At 35.2% G+C, this 22,172-nt stretch overlaps 1 protein-coding gene across 4 annotated transcripts in view; it reads left to right on the top strand.

The window, feature by feature from the left end:
• Window positions 1–22,172, top strand: part of NECTIN3 (nectin cell adhesion molecule 3) — a 112,152-nt gene that overhangs the window by 18,205 nt on the left and 71,775 nt on the right. For all 4 annotated transcript variants that reach the window (XM_060198405.1, XM_060198406.1, XM_060198404.1 and 1 more), the window contains exons 2-5: window positions 8,745–9,086; window positions 10,031–10,327; window positions 15,465–15,582; window positions 19,910–20,061. In XM_060198405.1, the coding sequence (XP_060054388.1) occupies window positions 8,745–9,086; window positions 10,031–10,327; window positions 15,465–15,582; window positions 19,910–20,061 (909 nt within the window). The remainder of the gene's footprint in view (window positions 1–8,744; window positions 9,087–10,030; window positions 10,328–15,464; window positions 15,583–19,909; window positions 20,062–22,172) is intronic.

Genomic DNA, 22,172 nt, shown 5'->3' with positions numbered 1-22,172 from the left:
TTGAAGGAAGCTTTGGTTTTGTATGAATACTACCTGGCCATTAAAAAAGGAGCACATTTAGGACAAAATAAATAAAACTGGAGGTAATTATTTTACGTGAAGTAAGAAATGAAAGGTAATTACTGAGTCATTTCACTTCTGAAATGCAAGTAAAACAAGAAGACTTAAAAAAATGCTAATAACCAAACTGATAAGACTGAAAACTGGTAGGAGGAAGGAATGGGGGGACTTGGGGCAGAGAGAGAAGGTAGAGAATACTTTATAGCGTAATGGCAGGAGCACAGGAACTTTGGTGGTGATAGTGGTGAGTTGTATACATTTATCTATGTATATAGGTGTGGAACTATACCCTTCTATTTTGTTTATGCCTTTAATTTTATAGTCCTATAAAATGACAAAAACTTGTTGGGGGTGGGGAGAATTTGCATTTTGGTCACTGGGGTTGTGAATCATTGAGTAGAGGGCAGGGCTTGTGTGTGGGGGACCCCAAAGTAAGCAGTACTCTGGTGATCCATTGATCTTTCTTTCATAAAATAAATTATAATTATTATTTTTTGCTGCAAGTGATTTAATTGAGCTTTGCACCACTAATATATTCCACTAATGAGTCATCTCCTAACTCCAGTAAATGAAGGTTTTAGAAATAGTTTTCTTTCTGCCTTTACCTCTATTGTTTTGTTACTAGCCTTTGGGTTTTTCTGATTTCCTATGTTTTCTATTTCTGTGAACCTATTTTGTTTTTGTTCTTCCTGTAGCATCTTTTCTTTGTTTGGAAAAAATCACCTTGCCTAAGATTCAGCTTAAATTCTGTTATTCTCCAAATTTACCCAAATAGAAATAAAAATCATTAGTTTATATGTAGGTATGTTTCACTTCTTTATAGCTCTCCTTTTTTTAATGTATACATACACTTGTTCTTTCATGCCTTCTCATAACATCAATAAATAATGTTTGTGAATTTTTGCATAGGTTATTATGAATCTTGAAAAATGATCAATGTCTTTGAATCACTTGTGTACAGTGCCCACTTCTGAGAATATGTATGTATTCACAGAATTGCTTTTTGGCTAGCTAAATCATTGTTTTTTTCCTGAAGTAACTAACATTGATTTATATATAGCATTAGATTTATGCCTGTAGTATTATATTTTGACTATATTATATGTAGTCTTCATTATGATCACTTAAGACTTTCTGTTTTTAGATATCAGTTATTATCAGATTAAAAGATCAGAAGTAAATTCACAGGTTTGGTTAAAAAATTTCTTCAATTCAAAATTGTTCAGTTTTGAGAATAAATGTTCTTGGTAAAGTAACAGTAAAAACCTATGATAATGTAATTAATACAGTATTTTGAGAAATACTTTGACAAACTATGAGTAAGATTCAATTTCTGTAGTGTTCAGATTTTGTTACACTTTACAGGTTGAAATAGAATTGAAAGAGCAAATCTTAGAATTAGAAGATACATTGCCCAGTACAGTGTATTCACTTGCCATGTGCAGGATCTGGGCTCAATCAAGTCCATGGCTACCACATGGAAACACCTGCTAGGCGGACCCTTCACGAGTGGTGGAGTAGTGGTGTCATTCCCTTTTTCTGTTTAAAAAAAAAATCACCCAGAGGAGAGCAATAATACGGACATGGAGCCCCGGCAATAACCCTAATAACACCGGTGACAAAAACAATATCTTTATGATTTTTATGAAAACCCATTTTCCCTTAATGGTGGTAACTTAAGAATTGTAGCTCCTTTGCTCTAATTTTTAAATGTACTTTTTGTTTTAATAGATACAGAGAAATAGATACATAGAGTAAAAACAAAACACTGCTTAGCTCTGGCTTATGGTGGTGTGGGGAATTGTATCTGGGACTTTGGAGGCAAGGCATGAAAGTTTTCCCAGAACCTCAGCTGAGCCCTACCCCACTACGGAAAGACAGAAACAGGCTGGGGGGTATGAATCAACCTGCTAACACCCATGTCCAGTGGAGAAGCAATTAAGCCAGAACTACTCCCTTCTGTACCCCAAAAAGAATTTACCCAAGGGGGAGAAATGTTAGGAGAAGATGACCAAAGGGCTCTGAACTTTATATTCCAAGACCCGGAGAAAAGAGGAAAAAAGGAAGGATGTAACAATAGGTAAAGGTGTGACTTAGAAAGGAAGAGAAGGCAGGGCCATTAAAAAAAAAGGCAAATGTATATAAATATAGATAGCTATAGAAATGATAGTCAGTCCCATATCTGTGCTCTTGGGAGAACTACTGCAATTTCCAGTAGAGGGAATGGAGACACAGAACTCTAGTGGTGTGAACGGTGTAGAATTATAACCATTAACTCCTAATTTGTAAATCAACTTTAAGTCACTAGTAAAAAAAAAAAAAGTAGCTCCTCTCTGCCATTCTATTTTTAAAAATCCCGAGTTTTTCAGTGCCCATGCAAATGTTCCTTCTATGTTTTCTTTATTTGAAATATATAGAATTTATTCAAGATAGTTCAGCGTGATGGAGTTAGCAAGGAGGCTTTTTCAGGAAATGACTATGTTTTACCGCTAGCCAAGGATAAATCAATTTCTCTGTAAATTGAGGTTAGACAACAATATGTTCTTGTCCTGATCGCAGATTTTGTGTTTGTTTCTGTTCTGAAAATTTGAGGGACTTTAGGTTGGTTGGAAGTAAAAAATATTAAATTATGAGGCAGTAATTGAGATCTTAGAAAGAACATTTTGTAAAGTCTGAAAATACTACTTAAAATTAGCAGTGCCATGACAATGAAATTAAGTTTATTTTTAGTGTTAATACTGTAGAAAATACTGTAGTTGGAGATTATCTCATACTTTTTATTTCGTGTGTTGGTTACAGGTGCATCATTATTATAGAAATAGACACTTTAAAGGTATCATATATTGCCTATTTATCTATTTTATTTGGGAAATACTTTTCATATCTGGGAAAACTCTGGACTTGCAATTAGAAAAGAACTTACATACTAGGTGTATGCTATCATATGTGATCTAGAACTATATGCTTTGAAGCAGACTATGACAAAAGATTAGAAGGCAAGGAAAAGAGTCAAGAAGTATTCTTGACAGTAAATGAAGAAATTACTTAGAATTATCAATTACTCTGAGTCCTAGTAGAGTAAAAATGAAAAGGACCAGTAAGTAATAATGGAGATTGTGTTAGGTGAGTGGAGTGGACACAAACTTGTCTGCAGTAGATTTATTATAATACAGAGACTTCTACAACTAGAAAGGGAAGAATATTACAGAACTTCCTGTCTGAAATAAGCATATGAGAACAATGATCAATAACAAAGTCTACTAAACTGCGAGACAGTAAACAAAATGAGTTCAATGACTGATCTCAATTTACAGAGTGAATTGCAAGACCTCAAGAAAAGGAGTAAAAATCTAGCAAGATTGTAAGATACATTTACTTTACTCTGCCACATAGATTAGTATTTTCTACAACAGCATTGCCCTAGCTAAGAACATATAACTTAAAAGTACAAAAAACACTTACCACTATAATAGGAGTATGTAGTTTCAAAACACTTGATACATTCTCCTTGTTAATGGAAATGTTAAAACTGTGGCAAAAAAATAAGTACTATACTTGCTGGTTCTAATCTGGGTAAATGACATCTCCATCCTATTTACTTAGGCTCAAAACAAGAGTAATTTTCACTTCTGTGTTTCTTTCAATTTTTTTTCTTTCTTCCTTCCTGTTAGAAATTGATCTTTGCTCTGCTTTCAAAATAAAATATATCCAGAATCTACTACTATACACTGCTACTCTTAATATCCAGGTTCAAGTCCTATTTTTTTTTTCCTTCACAATTTGCTATTTTTGGTTTATAACATCCTTTGTGTATTCCCAAAATAATAGTGATCCTTTTAAAATTTAAATTAGGATATGTCATGATTCTGCTAAAAATTCTTTAATGATCTCCATTTTATTTAGGATTAAAGCCAAGTTTATAATGGCATGCATGAATGGGCTGTTCTGCTCCTACCTCTGTGGCCTCATTGAATGTTGTTCTCTCTCATTTCTTACTAGGAGTACTGAAAGGTTTTTTTTCCCTTTCCATACACTATTTTGAAATCTCTAGTATTCTTTAAAAAAAAAACCTTTTATTATACTTACATCAAGAGCATAGTACTACCCTAAAGAAACCACTGTCCCTCTTTACTTTCCAGCATAGCTCTTCTATAAAGACTGATAGGGGCCATCTTATTTATTCAGTGCTATTCCCAGCACTTAGAACGATCCATAGAGCATATATGATAACTACTTAATCTGAGTTCTGTCAAGTTTTTGGTATATGACCTATGTTTTGCCTTAGCTCCTTCTATGATTCTAAAGTTAATCTAGCTATGGCATGACAGGAAGTTAGAAATTCTTTAATATTTTAGTTGAATTTGAACATATATATATATATATATATATATATATATATATATATGTTTCACATTGTCCTATTTCACTTGATTCTGTTCTGTGCTTATTTTGCTTTAAGGGTTTTATTTTTTTCTTATTTACTTATTTGGATAGAGACAGAGAAACTGAGATGGAAAGGGGAGAAAGGAAGAGAGAGATACCTGCAGCACTGCTTCAGTGTCTGGAAGCTATATCCCTGAAGTGGGGACCTGAGGCTTGAATCCAGGTCCTTGCATGTTGAAACGTGAATTTATTTAACCAAGTGCACCCCTAGATGGTCCCTTGCTTTGGGTACTGACTGAGAGTTTGTTGAAATGAGTTTATTATTATTTTTTAAGAATTTATTTTTTCATGAGAAAGACAGGTAGATAGAAAGAACCAGACATCACTGTGGTACATGTGCTATCGGAGATTGAAATCAGGACCTCGTGGTTGAAAAGATCTACTTAAAAGATTTTTGGAGTGTGTGTATAGATGGGTACAGACTACAAAGTGTGCGTGCGTGTGTGTGTGTGTGTGTGTGTGTGTATGTGTGTGTATGTTATGGATGATAGAATGGACAGATCCTGAAACCCAACATGTTCCAAGATGCTTATCATTTCCTGCAGGTTTAGAAGTGAGATATTAAATACATTTTCTCTTGAATTGCATTGAATTTTCTTATAAATATGGAGGTTTGATGCCTGTGTAATACTAAATTTTCTCATCTAAAAACATGACATATTTTCTAATTGCTCAAGTAGTTTTTTTTTTTTAGATTGTTACATTTTTAAACTTGGTATTTTGTCACTTTCTTTGATTTCAGAACTAGGTAGTATTTAAAATCATAAATTGCCTTTTGATTTGTTTCTGTTTTTATACTACACTTATCATACCTCATGAAAATGTAGTAGAATACTTACACATTTTATATATCTTAGATAGTAAGCTTGATAATAAAATTTTGGTACTGGATACTTTTTAAAAAAAATTTTATTTATAAAAAGGAAACACTGACAAAACTATAGGATAATAGTGGTACAACTCCACACAATTCCCACCACCAGAACTCCATATCCCATAGGTACTGAATACTTTTTTTCGGGGTAGGGGGGAAACAATTTCAAAACAAAAATCTTGCATAGTTCTAAGTATAGTGACTGTGCACTGTCAGTGCTTTTTTAAAGATCTTTTGTCATTCCTCGAATGGTAACATTTTTCTTTTTTCCTTCTTTGCCCCATCACTACTTTCTTCTTTTTGCCATCTCTTTCTTTGTCACACCACCTTAAGCATGTTCTATTCAGTTTCATCATCCCAACTCTCTCATTCAGATAGATAGATAGACAGACAGACAGACAGAGTGAATGTTACCATAGCGCTGATGTTTTCCTTTGTTTTGTGGTACTCCCATGTGGTTCCAGTGCTTGCCATAGACCTTGCCTAGAGAACTGTCATTCTAGTTCCTTTTTTTCTTACTTTCTCCCTCTCAGTGGTTTATGGAAATAATGTATAAAGCTTTTGTTGTTTAAAGTATTTGGGCATGTCTGGTACATTTTTCTTGATTGCCTTTTAAGTGGAATCTTTTGAATCTTTGTATTAATTTAAAATATTCAGGATGATGAGTCAATATCAGTATATATATGAATGATTTCCATTTTGTGTGCTTATACTGATTTGCTTGTTTTTTAAAATTTTTAAAAAATATTATTTATTTATTCCCTTTTGTTGCCCTTGTTTTATTGTTGTCATCGTTATTAGATAGGACAGAGAGAAATGGAGAGAGGAGGGGAAGACAGAGATGGGGAGAGAAAGATAGAAACCTGCAGACCTGATTCCCCGCTTGTGAAGCGAGTCGGGTGCTTGAACGGGGATCCTTCCGTGGGTCCTTGCGCTTTGCGCCACCTGCGCTTAACCTGCTGCACTACTGCTCAACCCCCACTGGTTTGCTTGTTAACTTGTTATTTTGTTGGGATACATGTGAATTGTAAATCTACTATATGCTGTAATATACTTGTCATTGAGCAGTGTCTTGTTTGTCTTTAGATATCATGAAAATTATTTTCAGTTCCCATTAAATGATTTAGATTTTTATCATGATTTTTAGGAAAATGAGTGTTAGAAGAGACAAGTTTGTGGAATGTTTTGTTCTTTACCCTTGAAATGGAAAAAAATGATCTCATATTTATATAAGTACTTAACAGTGTTTTCTGGGAGCTAAATCAAAATTCACGGGATTTTTTTGTTTGTTTTTGCTATAGGAAGGGTACTTCTACTAGGGTTTTTTTTTTTATAGGAAGAACATTTTTTAAAATTTATTGATAAAATGTAAATATTGACAGGACCATAGGATAAGAAGGGTACAATTCCACACAATTCCCACTACCAGAGTTCTGTATCCCATCCCCTCTATTGGAAACTTTCCTGTTCTTTATCCCTCTGGGAGCATGGACCAAGGGTCATTATAGGGTGCAGAAGGTGAAAGATCTGGCTTCTGTAATTCCTTCTCCGCTGAACATGATTGTTGGCAGTTTGATCCACACTCGCAGCTTGCTCTCTCTTTCCGTAGTGGGGCAGGGCTGTGGGGATGTGTGGCTCCAGGACACATTGGTGAGGTTGTGTGCCCAAGGAAGCCAGGTTGGCATCATGGTAGCATTTGGAACCTGGCAGCTGTAAAAGAATTAAGATATAAAGCAGAACAAATTATTGATAATCAGGAACCTGAAGGAAGGAATATATCAGCTGAGGTTTAGGGGTCTCCATTTGGGAAAAGGCTAGTAGGTCTACTTTGGGTATATTCCAAGGGGCCCACTAATTTTTGTCTGAGCCCAACAGCTAACAAGCTGGTGGACCCCATTTATTGTCTGGGGAGATGTTGTCAGAAATGGAAATAGGTCTAGAAAGCTGTATCTGGGAAGAGACTAGCTCCTAAATATGGGAAAAACATTTAAATATTGTTAACTGTAAACCCTATTGATTTGTTCTGGGAGGAAGGACACTTTTTAAAATATTTATTTTCTTTTGTTGCCCTGTTTTTTTTTTATTGTTGTGGTTATTATTGTTGTTATTGATGTCATCATTGTTGGATAGAACAGAGAGAAATGGAGAGAGGATAGGAAGACGGGGAGAGAAAGACACCAGCAGACCTGCTTCACTGCCTGTGAAGCGACCCCCCTGCCGGTGGGGAGCCGCGGACTCAAACCGGGATCCTTACGTCAGTCCTTGCGCTTCGCGGCTTAACCCCCTTTGCTACCGCGGGACTCCCAAGGACACTTATAAGTGGATAATTCACTATTTGTTTTGACAGACCCCACATGTAGAGCTCTCTATTGCTGAGTAGCAAAATTATACTCAAATTTAATAACGGCTTTTAAAGATCTTTTAAAACATTTATTTATTTGCTTATTTATCTACTTATGTATTTATGGGATAAAGGTAGAGAGAAATCAAGTGGAAAGGGGAAGATAGGGAGACGGACACCTGCAGCACTGCTTCACTAGTTGTGATGCTTTCCCTCTGCAGGGGGCATGGGGTCTTAAACCCAGGTCCTTGAGCATTGTAACTTGTTCATACCACCTGACCCCCAAGTTTAGTAACTTTAAAACAACGTGAGTTTAGTACTTCTCAGTTTGAGTCAGGAATTTGTCACGGCTTAATGATACCTCTTGCTCCAGTATTTTCTTTATTATTAAAATTTTTTCTTTTTTAATTTTCTCTTTTGTTGCCCTTTTTTATTGTTGTAATTATTATTATTGTTGATGTTGATGATGTCGTTGATGTTAGATAGGACAGAGAAATGGAGAAAAGACGGAAAGTCAGAGAGGGGGAGAGAAAGATAGACACCTGCAGACCTGCTTCACCACCTGTGAAGCAGCGACTCCCGTGCAGGTGGGAAGCCAGCTCGAATAGGGCTCCTTACACTGCTCCTTGTGCTTGGCGCCACGTGCGCTTAACCCACTGCGCTACTGCAGGACTCCCCTTCAGAATTTTCTTACAAGTCTCCAGTCAAGATGTCAACTAAAGCTTGGATCTCAAATGAAGGCTTACCTGCAAAAGATCTGTTTGGCCCCATCTACTTTGTCTTCCCACTGTAACACATAATGATGAGTATCTGATTTAATTAAGAGTCTTTGGTCTTACATTTAGTTCCAGGAACCTGGAGCTCTTTTCAGTTATGCTGTTATAAGTGGTGGGTGGGTGGGTGGGTGTGGGTGTGTGTGTGTGTGTGTCTACAGAAGGGGAGGAAGTGAGGGGAAACAGAAGGGATGGAAAATATGTACATTTAGCATTTTCCATTTTAAGAATTATCCTTTTCCCCCCTCCATAGGTGCCTTAGCTGGACCAATTGTTGTGGAGCCATATGTCACAGCAGTATGGGGAAAGAATGTTTCATTGAAGTGTCTAATTGAAGTAAATGAGACTATAGCACAAATTTCTTGGGAGAAGATACATGGCAAAAGTTCACAAACTGTTGCAGTTCATCATCCTCAATATGGATTCTCTGTTCAAGGAGAGTACCAGGGAAGGGTCTTGTTTAAAAATTATTCACTTAATGATGCAACAATTACTCTACATAACATAGGATTTTCTGATTCTGGAAAATACATATGCAAAGCTGTTACTTTCCCACTTGGAAATGCGCAGTCTTCCACAATTGTAACTGTATTAGGTAGGTATGTTTTAATTTTGTCTATATATCTACCTGTTTATATGCTATGCATAACTTACTTAGCTATTTTATTTTCTTGAGGAAAAATATTTTTAAAATTGTAATCCAAAGTCCCATGTTTCCTTGGCATATCCTTGTTTTCATTATTTTCTTCAAGTTTTTAACCTTGCTATCTTTAAACTTTTGTGTGTGTCTTTTAACAGTTACTGTATGATTTCATACCTGCTTTTTGGATTTGCATAGCTATTTGAATCTTTGACTCTTTTAAGTCATCTACTTTTTCTTATCTGGTAGTTGTTAGCTTATGGCGTTTTAAAAATATTTTACTGACTTAAAATGCCACTTGCAGTGAAAGGTAAATCAGTCTTCAAATATTGCTGAATAGTTTTTTGGAATAGAAGAACAAGTATTAAGTTGCTAATACTGAAGATAGCCATTTCTACTTAAAATGGAACTCATTTAATGGAGGCTATTTGCTTCAGATCTGCCAGACACATCAGGGACATTGTTAGGTCTGCTAAAAAGAAAATCAGAAGATATAAAGAGAATTACTTTTTAATAGAGTAAATGTAGAGGGTGGATTATGATTGTTCCAAGTCTCAGAAATTTTCTATAATTATTTTTGGGAAAACTCATTTGTCCTTAGAAAGACAAGTATATCTCTACTAAGGAGAGCTAGCTATCTTTGTAATAGTTAAAGGAAGAGCTAGCTATCTTTGTAATAGTTAAAGGAATAGTTAAAGGAAGTATTATTGATCTTGGCTCATTAACTCCTCTTGTGCTGAAAATTCAGTTCATGTTGGCATTACTGAAGAAATTATGTGTGTAGATTTTATATATATATATTTTTTGTCCCATAGCTCATGAAATATACCTAGATACAGCCTGGGTGGATATACGTGTATTCTTAATTGAAATGTAACTAATTAACAAATTTTAAACAGTTGAACCCACTGTGAGCCTGATAAAAGGACCGGATTCCTTAATTGATGGAGGAAATGAAACGGTTGCAGCCATTTGCATCGCAGCTACCGGAAAACCAGTTGCGCAAATTGACTGGGAAGTCGATATTGGTGTAATGGAATCCACTACTACTACATTTCCAAATGAAACAACAACAATTGTCAGCCAGTACAAGGTGTTGCCAACCAGATTTGCAAGAGGGAGACGAATCACTTGTATTGTCAAACATCCAGCTCTGGAAAAGGACATCCGATATTCTCTTATACTAGACATACAATGTAAGTAAATGACAGTGTATGCTTTTTAAACCTGCCATGCATTTAAATTTCCTTCCTTTGATGTATTACCTTATTAAGCTAATTTTTAGCATTTAGAGATTTCTACAGCTTGTCTTAAGTTTAAAAAAAAAATGAAGGGAGTCTGGCGGTAGAGCAGCAGGTTAAGCTGCTCAAAGTGCAAGGACCAGCGGAAGGATCCCGGGTTCTTACCCCCGGCTCCCACCTGCAGGGGAGTCATCGCTTCACAGGTGGTGAAGCAGGTCTGCAGTTGTCTTTGTCTTCCCCTCTCTGTCTTCCTCTCCTTTCTTAATTTCTCGCTCTCCTAACAATGACAACACCAATAACAACAACAACTACAACAATAAAAAGAAAGGTAACAAAAGGGAAAATAAATAAATATAAAAAAAACTAAATGAAAATATATCATCACTAGAACGGGTTATCTTTAATCACTTTCTAAAATTGGAGGGGTAAATTTAAATTTCTCTGACAAAAAATCATTTTTTAAAGCTTTTTTCTTTTTTTTTTAACTTGATAAGATAGAAATTAAGCGAGGACAGGAAGATGGAGAGATACACACATACAGAAACACTTCACTACTTGTGAACTCCTATTCCCCACAGGGGGTGATTGTTGACTTGTGTGGTCGACAAACTAAAAATTATCTAACCTTACCTTTTAAACCTTAAAAATTTGACTGTAGTCTTGTCAATATTTCCATTTTATAAATAAAATTTTTTTTAAAAAGTTAAAAACAAAAAATTTGACTTCAGCAAATCTGTATTTGTGGAAAATTATACCTCAAGAATGTGCAATACTTAAAAGTCAAACTACTACTTTCCCAATTAATTTAATTATTAATCAGTTTTATTGATACTGTCCATGATGCTTTTAGCAGGAATCTTTTGCTTTTCAAGTTGATTTTATTTGAAGATTTATGGTTTAAAAGATATTTCTAATCTGATTTTATTGATTATGTAAGACCCATAGATAAAACTGGTATTTTAAAGATTTCAGTGGACTTTTAACTATATTTACTTTATTTTAATTAATTAATTAATTTCAGCTCTTACCAGGACTATTGCTAGGTAGGGCTCAGTGTCTGAACTAGGAATCTACTACTTCTAGTGGCCATTATTTTGCTCCTCCCCTGCCCTTTTCTCCTTTCTCCTCCCTCTCCCTCCCCTCCTCATTCTCCCTTTATTCCTACTTTCATTTTCTCATGATAGAGCAGAGTGAGAAATCGAGAGAGGGCATGAGAGACAACTGCAACCTTCTTCACCACTCATGAAGCTTCCCTTCTGCAGATGGGGACTGGGTATTTGTACTGAATCGTTGTGCGTGGTAACTTGTGGTAAACAAGGCCTTCTAACACCCAGCCCTGGGGTTTTAAAGTACTACAGATGAAGTTCTGATAACTTCAACAGACCCCACCTTGCAGTTAGATTATTTTGGTCAAGGGATTCTCATGTGTGTGTGTGTGTATGCTTATGCATATATGTATATAATTTCCTCCTTTTTGAAGTTTCTTAGTTTTTGATAATTCTTGTGTCTAGCACTTAAAAATTGTGACTATGAGAAATGTAAGTTGTACATTATTAAAGACAATGAAAAGTAAGCAATATAAACATAAAGTGTTTACATTCTGCTGTTATTTTCATCCTTACCATTTGGTCTTTGATATGAACTGCATGGACTTTTACATTACCCATATTTGTTACACTTAATGTCATGGTTTCTAGGATCTTTTTCAAAATTGATAGGATTAAACTTGAGGTGCTGTGGTTACACTAATGTTATTACCATTGTATTCTTGAGTGCAGATACCTTCTTTTCTCCTTACTTCTCTGGAGAATCCAATTAAATATTTTCTTTTTCCTTCTCCTACCTTGCTTTCACAGACTCTTAACTTTTTCCTTTTTCTCATAAAAATCAGATCCCAATTGTAAGTACTGTTAATCTCTTTCTCATGCATATTTTTCCTTCCCTGTGTCTAGTAATGTTTGAAATTTCTTTTAATTTGTATTTGTACATGTATTTCTTTGTTTTCTTGAGTGCAACCCTAAATGTAATATCTATAAATATTTCTTCTAATGCTAGATTTCATAGTTAAGGGTCGTAATTACTGGCTTGCTCTTAATATGTTCATAGAGTGCTCATGACTTTTTTTTAAATTAAGGCATGTAAAACATGTGCACAGATTTTTTTAAGTAGTTAAAAGTCTTCTATCCAAAATTCTTGGTCTCAGTTTTTTTTCTTTGTGTATACACTAATGCCTGTTTCTTCTTTTACCTTTTTAAAAAGATAAAATGCATAATTTAACTGCCCTTTTAGTAATTTTTTTATATCAAATCCAATCGTAAGTTATCAATGTGTTAATTTTTGCTATTTCTGAAAGGCAGGAACTTCTGTTATAAAGTACCAAGGTAATTGTTTTGGTACTATATATATATGTGGGTGTGTGTGGTTTTTTTTTTTTGTTTTTTTTTTGCTTTTTTAATATCCTATGCTTCATAGTAAAGATCAAGTTTTCTGTCACAAAGTTAAAGGCTGCTCTAGTCTTTTCTCATCTGCCAGTACCTACTTAGTTTACTTTGTATCTTGTAGGAGGGTAGAGGTATTTTATAATAAATAAGTAACATTTCATTAAAGAAACCTTTCATGACTACCCTCAACTCTCTCTCAACCTATAAATTAGACATTTATCTATATTCTTAGCTTAGATACAAGTTCAAGGTAAATGTTTTAAAAATAACACCTTCACTATTAGAATATAAATTTGTAATTTATTTATTTATCCAACTGTATTATAAACTGGTCATGTAACTAATGTAAAGACTTACTGGAAGGATAAAAGGCCATGTTATAGAAAAACTGAAGTATTACACAATTTATTTTAATTATAGTTTAAGTATTCTAAGAATTTTGAGCATCTCTGCATACCCAGAATATTTATTATGATACATGAAATCTATAATCTCTATAAACTGTGGTATCTCCTGGCAAATATTTCTATATTTATTAATTGAGTAAAATGTACATAAGATTAATCTTAAATCATTTTAGGATATATAGTTCGGTGGTATTAAGTATGTTCAAATTGTATTCAATTATCAGTACCTACTTTTTAAATGATTTTCATCTTGAAAATTGAAATTCTGTACTTATTAAGCAAAAACACACCTCCCGCTTGCCTTCATTCTCTGGCACCCACCATTCTACTTTCTATCTGTAATTTGGACTGCCAGGTACCTCATATGTGATTTTACAGGCTTGTCTTTTGTCATTTTTTTTTTCACTTAGGAGAATTTCTTCAAGTTCATCTGTATTCTGCATATGTCAATTCATTTATCTGTCTATAGGTATTTATATTGCTTCCACTTATTATGAATAACTACCATAAACATAGGTATATAAATAATTTTTAATCCTAGTTTTCAAGTTTTAGTTGAACTATAGTTAAGATTTTTGTTTACATTGACAACTTAAAAAAATCTGTTCTCAGCAACCTTCAGATAAGTGCAGTTCAGTCTTATAGTTATCATGCTGCTTCTTGTGTCCTGTAAGTTTACTTATTACTAGAAGTTTGCATCCTTTGTGCTCCTTTACCTGCTTTCCCCACCTCCCCATGTTCCACCTCTGGCAATAACTAGTCTTCATCTTTGACTTGTTTATTTTTTTTTAATTTTACTTTATTATTTATTTTTTACCAGAGCACTGCTCAGCTCTGGTTTATGGTGGTGCGGGGAATTGAATCTGGGATTTTGGAGCCTTAGGTGTGAGTATCTCTTTGCATAGCCATTATGCTATCTACACAGCTCTTTATCTTTTTTTTTATTTCAATGTATTTTTATTTTTATTTATTTTTTCCCTTTTGTTCCCCTTGTTGTTTACTGTTGTTATTGTATTATTGTTGTTATTGTTGGATGGGACAGAGAGAAATTGATAGAGGAGAGGAAGACAGAGAGGGGGAGAGAAAGATAGACACCTGCAGACCTGCTTCACTGCCTGTGAAAGGACCCCCCCCCCCCCCCCGCAGGTGGGAAGCCGGAGGCTCAAACTAGGATCCTTACGCCAGTCCATGAGCTTCATGCCATGTGCGCTTAACCTACTGCGCCACCGCCCAGCTCCCTTTTTATTTTATTTATTTATTCCTTTTTTTGTTGCCCTTGTTGTTTTATTGTTGTAGTTATTATTGACATCATTGTTGTTGGATAGGATAGAGAGAAATGGAGAGAGGAGGGGAAGACAGAGAGGAGGAGAGAAAGACAGACACCTGCAGACCTGGGGACCTGGGGGCTAGAACCAGGATCCTTATGCCGGTCCTTGCGCTTTGCGCCATCTGCACTTAACCCACTGCGCTACCGCCCAACTCCCTCCCTTTGTTTTTATAAGTAAGATAGCACAGTATTTTTCTTGGTAATGCTGTCAGGGTATAGCCTTGTCCTAATAGCAAGATTCTACTTTTGTTGGAATGAACATAAGGGACACACACACACACACACACACACACACACACACTTTTAAATAAATAACCAAAAGTGTAATTGCTGGATCACTCATAAAGTGATTTTTTTTAAAGACAATCTTAGTTGTATCAGTTTATATTTCTACCAGTAGTGCACCAACTATTCAACTATTCCCCTTTCTCCACATCCTGTCTAACATTTGTTATTTTTTGTCTTTTTGCTAAGAGCCATTCTAACAGATGAGTGTCATCTCATTGATACTTCTTTCAGATTAGATGTTTCTCTAAAGACAGCTTTATATAGTGACTTGCTACTACATCATACTTAAATGGCATAGTCCATCAACTTAAGTGCTATAATGCATTTTCTTTGTATATGTTTTAGACTCAAATTTGTTCTGGTGATTATAGGCTTGTGAATGTTTTTACATTGAGTGTCCTTAATAACTTGAACCGTACATGCTTATAGTTGTTAATTTAATGTTTGGATTCTACTTGTTCCTTTAGTAAGCTAATACCCATTGAGTACTATATTCTACCTTGATTATAAATATTGAGAGACGAAAAGTGATTCTCTTCTTAATTTTAGTCTAGTATATTGATGCTTTACTGTTGTCTGGCTTTGTTATCCACAAAAGATAATCTATTTTGTCATGCATTTTTTTATAGATGCTCCTGAAGTCTCAGTAACAGGCTATGATGGAAATTGGTTTGTAGGAAGAAAAGGTGTTAATCTCAAGTGTAATGCTGATGCAAATCCACCACCCTTCAAATCTGTATGGAGCAGGTAACATCTTTCTTTATGTACTTTTAAAGAGGAATTAACTTATTCTTAGATGCTTTCTTTTAAGATTTCACCACTCTGGGGCCACTTTTTCTCTCAGAGAGATAAAGGAGAATTACCTTAGCACTAGAGCTCCCTCCAGGACCTTACTCCATCCCATGTGGTGCTGGGGCTTGAACCTGGGCCACATGTATGGTATGGCAGGAAACCTACCTGATGAACTATCTCCTCAGTTTTTCAATATGTTTTTAAGACTTTAAAAAAATTGTATTTATGCATACATGTATGTAATTATTATTTGATTAGAGACAAGTCAAGAGGAAAAGACGAGAGGGAGAGAAACACATGCGGCACTGCTTCACTGTTTATAAAACTTTTCTCCTGGGGGTTGGGCAGTAGCACAGTGGGTTAAACGCACTTGGCAAGAAGCACAAGGACTGACCCCTGGCTCCTCAACTGCAGGGGAGTCACTTCCTCTGTCTTCCCCTCCTCTCTCCATTTCTCTCTGGCCTATCCAACAATGACAGCATCAAGAACAACAACAATAATAACTACAACAACAATAAAACAACAAAGGGCAACAAAAGGGGGGAATAATATATATATACATATATATATATATATATGTATATATATTTTTTTTCTTTTTTCTTTCTTTTTTTTTTTTAATTTTTTATTTAAGAAAGGATTAGTGATATTTTCTTTTTTCTCCCTACAAGTGGGAACTAAGGGCTTGAGCCCTGGCCCTTGTACATTGACATGTGCATGCTATTGGGCACCACTACTTGCCTGTTTTTAAAAAACATTCTACCACTTTAATACATGGTTACAATGGTAGCTCAAGATAAATTTGATGAAGGGTTTGTTTGTGTTCTCCTGACCCATCTTCTTCCCACCTTTCTACCCCCACAGTTCTTCAGAGGTTATTTTAGCAAACCTGGTGATTATCATCATAGGTCTTAAAATGCTACTTGATTTGCTATAGATTATTTATAGTACTATTATGCTAGTTAAATACATACCTGCCCCATCACATACAGACCTGTCCATATATATCCTTCATAGACTCAAATGAAAACAAACTACTTTATTAAGACTCTAATTACTGATTTCCTCCCTGTGGCAGGTAAGTATCATTTACTTGCAAGCTAAGTGGTATACTGGAATTTTATTTCCTTTATTTTCTTTGAGGTTTCTTTTTACTGGCTTATTTTACTGTCTAGATATTCTTCTCTTCATGAAGTTTCAAACTGCATAAAGTTTGATTAATCATAGTCCTTGTGGCCCTCCCGTCCCCCTCTTTGGTGAATAGGATTTTTTTATATTTCCTGTTTCTTTTCTTTCCTGTTTGCTCTTACTGGGACTTCTAGATATTGTACACTACATACACATTCTTATGTTTTTTTTTTCCTTCGGTATTGGTTATTCAGTTAAATAATTTTGGACATGTTTTCAGCTTTAAAGAGCTATTTTTAGCATTCTTTAAAAAATTATGGATATATTATCTTGTTTCTTCCTAAAGATACTGGTTACTTTCTCTAGAATTTTTTTCTGCTTCCTTCAGTCCCCCTCACACCCCCATTCTTCTTCTTTTTTTTTTTCCCTACCTTTCATCTTATAGATTGCTTCATTTATCTCAGTTGTCCAGTCATTTCACAGCACTAAAATTTTGGGGGAAGTTTCATCCTCTATAATGGGGATTAGTACATTCTGTGACTAACACTGATCAGATAGAAAGGTGTTGATTCCTCTGTGGAAATTCTATACACCACTTTTGATAGAGTAAAAGTTTCGCAGGGTTTAATGATTTTTTTTTAGTTTTCAAGTAATGTCTTTACTTTTGGCCTCTGACTTAGTCTGATCTTCTGTCTGGTGAATTAAATTCTTTTATCTTTTTTGGAGGCTTTGGACCACATTGACACTCATCCAGTGAAAAATTGGCTTCGCTACATCAATATTTTTAATATTGTGGGGCTTAGATTTTTGTTGTTGTATGGGTAGTTCTGTGAATTGTAAGATATATTTATGTGGTATTACCTTTTTTTTTTTTTCTTATGTTGAAAGTAGGGAGAGAAAGAAAGCAGAACACATATTTTGTGTGCATTTCCAGGTATTGAACCTGAGGCTTATACATCCCAAGTGTGTGGTTTGACACACTTACTAAGTTGCCTCCCAGCCCTTGTAAAATATAGTACCCCTGGTGTCTCTTATATAGAGCCAGTAGTATCTTCCCTTCTATCTCCCAGTCGTGATAATTAAAAATGCTTTCAGGAGCCAGGTGGTGGCACACTTAATAGAGTGCACCTCAAGACATTTGCATGAAGACCTCAGTTTGAGCCCCTATTCCCTAATGCAGGGGGGACGTTTCACAAGCTGTGAAGCAGTACTGAAGATGTCTTACTTTATTCTTTCCCACTTCCCTCTTAACTTTTCCTTATCATAAATAAATATAAGTAAATAAATGGCTGCCAAGAGCAGTGGACTACTTGTGTAGTCCCAACAATAACCCTGGTGGCAGTTATATAAAAAGTTTTCATATTGATCAGATGTCCATCCACTAGAGGTAGAAATAACACATGAGAAACTGTAGACTATTTTTTCTCTCTTTTATCAGGTGGTTTTGAGACTTTGTTGAATTTGTCTATATGTTTTCTTAGGTTTTTTGTTAATTTGTTTATTAGCAATTTGATACTGATTTACAGAATTACATGTCAATGGGTATAATTCCACACAGTTCCTAACACCAGAGTTCTGAATCCCCAGACCCTCTTACTGCAAACCACCACGGTTCTCCCGAGATTGAAGATATGGATTAACTGTCATCTCTACGTTTACATATATTTGCCCCCTTTTTCTTATAGGTCCAATCCTCTCTACCCCTCCAAGCCACACATAACCCTATTACTATATCCAAATATTTCTCTTTTTCGTCCATAATGCTAGAGTTCAGAGCCCCCTTATCCTCTTCCCCTATCACTTCTCCCCTAAAGTTGTTTTTGGGGTGCAGAAGTAAGAGTTCTGGCTTCTGTCATTGCTTCTCCACTGAAATTGGGCATTGGCAGGTCGACTCATACCCAGCCTGTTTTTGTCTTTCCCTAGTGGGGTAGAGCTCTTAAGAGGTGAGGCTCCAGGACACATTGGTTAGGCCGTCTGCCCGAGGAAGTCAGGTGGAACCATGGTCATGTCTGCAACTTGGTGTATAGAAGGTGGTGGGACATCAAGTGAAACACAATGGTTAGTAAACAAGAACCAAAAATTAGGAATAGGGCAGGTGAGATTGGGGCTCTTGGGGTTGAAGAAAGCTAGGAAATCCATTTTAGCCATGTTTCTAGGGGACCACTATGGTAGTTTTTGCTGGAGTTTGATAGCTGGCCTGAATCTCATGAATTTTCAATAACTTAAATTGTACTTTTGATTTAAGTGAGATTTCATGGGGACAGGGAACCAGTGTCTTTGGTCAGTTTGTTGTCATTGAGTAAAGCTATAGTTTTAGAAGTATAGAAGGCTTTGCTTTTCTGTAGACTCTTATTTTCTGGGTTGTTTTTGTTTGTATTGAGTTTTTTGAGTTCTTCACTCTTAACTGACCTCTTTGTTGAATATGTGATTTATAGGCATCTTTTTTAAAAAAATTTTTTATTTAAGAAAGGATTAATGAACATAAACATAAGGTAGGAGGGGAACAACTCCACACAATTCCCACCACCCAATCTCCATAACCCACCCCCTCCCATGATAGCGTTCCCATTCTCTAGCCCTCTGGGAGCATGGACCCAGGGTCGTTGAGGGTTGCAGAAGGTAGAAGGTCTGGCTTCTGTAATTGCTTCCCCGCTGAACATGGGTGTTGACTGGTCGGTCCATACTCCCAGTCTGCCTCTCTCTTTCCCTAGTAAGGTGTGTCTTCTTATATTTAGTATGATGGTTTTTCTGTTTCATGATAATGTCTATTTTGTTTATTTTGTTTCCCTTGTCATTTTAGCTGAATTCAAGAATGGATTTTTTTTTTTTAAAGATTTTACTTATTTATGAGAAAGATAGGGGGAGAGAGAAAGAACCAGACATCACTCTGGCACATGTGCTGCTGTGGATCGAACTCAGGACCTCATGCTTGAGAGTCCAAAGCTTTATCACTGCGCCACCTCCTGGACCACATTAATGGATACTCTTAATGAGCTTTATTCATCTCTACTTACATGCTTTCACTTTATAGTGAGCTATGCCTAGAGAATGCTGGTTCTTTCACTGACATCAAAATTACACTATTTTGTTTAAATAAGCACTTATAAATAGAGACTGAAGATATTTAAAGTAATGTCATGCTTTTAAAATCTAGGTCAGATGGACAATGGCCCGATGGTTTATTGGCTTCAGACAATACTCTTCATTTTGTCTATCCACTGACTTTCAATTATTCTGGTATTTATGTCTGTAAAGTGACTAATTCCCTTGGTCAAAGAAGTCATCAAAAGGTCATCTACATATCAGGTAAGTCACTACTTACAAAATGAGTTTCTTAAATTATTCCTATAATGACAGTCATAGTAATAACAATATTGCCAAAGATAGTAGTAAAGTATACTTCAGAAGATAACAGGTTTCTCAGTGTGAATTTTCTAGATCCATAAGATGTGATTAACTAGCTCTGTGAAATACATATGCGTGAAGTAACATTTCTTTCCATAAGTGTCAAAATGCCTAGGGAACAAGTTTATATACATTATATATTTCTAGCTGTCTTGTAGCTAAATTTTGTTAGTAGCATTAAATTTTGCTTTCGGAGATTATGCACTTTTCTAGGTTAGTTCGTCTTTTAACCAGGAACAAACATTTGAAACTTAATTTATTTTGATGGCTATTCTGCACAAAGGTGTTTGGTAAATAAAATGACAAATCGACTTTGATAACCAGGCTTATTAAGTGACATTATTTATCACTCATGGTATCACTTTATACTGTTTATCAGAAGTAGGAGTACTATTGCTAATGGAATAAAATTTACATTATTTTTTTGTCAATTCCCAAGTTATTAAGGACTTAAATCTTTAACTCTGTTTTTACAGTGAATGTTTCATTAATTTGACTGAGTAAAAAAAATTCAGGCCTTCACAAATTATAACTAGAGGTAAATTTTTGTAGCTGTTACAATAAATAATCAATAGCATTCTGACTTAAATGTATGTAAAACATTTTGAGAATCTTCTCATTGACTAAAAATTTACTTAAGCTCATATCTAATAAATGGAAAATTAGAAGAAACATGAAAACCCTGACAAAGATGTAGGTTTTTAATTTTACTTAGGTAAAAGATAATTTATATGTTGACACATAAGAGATTACAGAAAAAGTCACAGATTGCTTAAATACTATATTCTTATTCCTTTTATGCTCATTCAACCTAACAACAGTCCCCATATTATTTTTTCATAGTGTTTACACACTATACTCATTATGTTCTTATATACTCATTTATTTACTTACTGTTTATTCTTACATATAGACAATTTATGTTTGCTGCATTCACTACTGTATACTCAAAGTTTAGTGCCTAATACAGGATATGGACAGATTTCCCCTCCCCAAGAATTCTGTGAATATTCCAGGAGTTATACATTCCTACCTAGCACTTCCTGCAGCAATGGTTGGCAGGAATTTTAGTGAATTTAAATATTTTATATCTGTCTTATCTACTTGAGTTTTTTTTTTTTTTGGTAAATTTTAAGGCCATAGGGAATGCATATTTAAATTGTTACCTAGGGCTATTTACTTTTTGTTTCTGTCATATGAAATTTGGTGTGGGCTATTGTCTATTTCAGATTCAATATGATGTACTATGTAATCCTTTAAGTATCAGGGCTCAGTTTGTTCTTACATAGATTGATTCCAGTTGTGCTAACCTGAATTTATATCTTTGGACATTTTGAGTCTGCTCTTAGTGGTCTTGACATGTGTACCAAGCTATTTATTAATAATATTTAACTCTATGTAGAAGTGTAGCAGACAGATACAACTACAAAACTGAGAGTCTGACCTTTCCTATCTCATACACCAGACCTGTTGCTCCAGTAGTTGTCCTCCTCTCAATTACTGGTACCTCCATCCTTAAAAGTGCTCAGGGTGAGCAGAGGAAGACAGCATAGTGGTTATTCAGATGATTCTGCTGCCTGAGGCAGAGTAGAACAGTCCTCAGGCTTAAAAAATTGCTAATATTAATATCCTTAATATTTATTCTTGGTTGAACTTTACCTCTTATTTCATAATAATTCCATAAAAAAAATCAATATCAAATCTCCTATTATGCTACAAATGGAACCTTACCAATTCTCCATTCGTATTGCAACTCTTTATCATATAAAAAGCAGACATTTGATCTCCCTACTTACATCAGATAAATAGACCTAATGATCCTTACAGAGGGCAGGCCAGATTATGTCTCTTCCCTGAAGACTTCCTTGCATTTACCATATTACCCACAATGAAAAACATCTTTAAAATGACTTCAACACTCTCATTGTTAAGGTTTTCATCATTTTTTATACTTCTTGCTTGTCATCAGACACACTAACCTCTTTGCTTTGAACACCACAGACATATTTCCC

The sequence above is a fragment of the Erinaceus europaeus genome, chromosome 9, assembly GCF_950295315.1.
Source record: "Erinaceus europaeus chromosome 9, mEriEur2.1, whole genome shotgun sequence".
NCBI classification, from domain to species: Eukaryota; Metazoa; Chordata; class Mammalia; order Eulipotyphla; family Erinaceidae; genus Erinaceus; species Erinaceus europaeus.
This window is presented reverse-complemented; position numbering and strand designations above follow the sequence as displayed.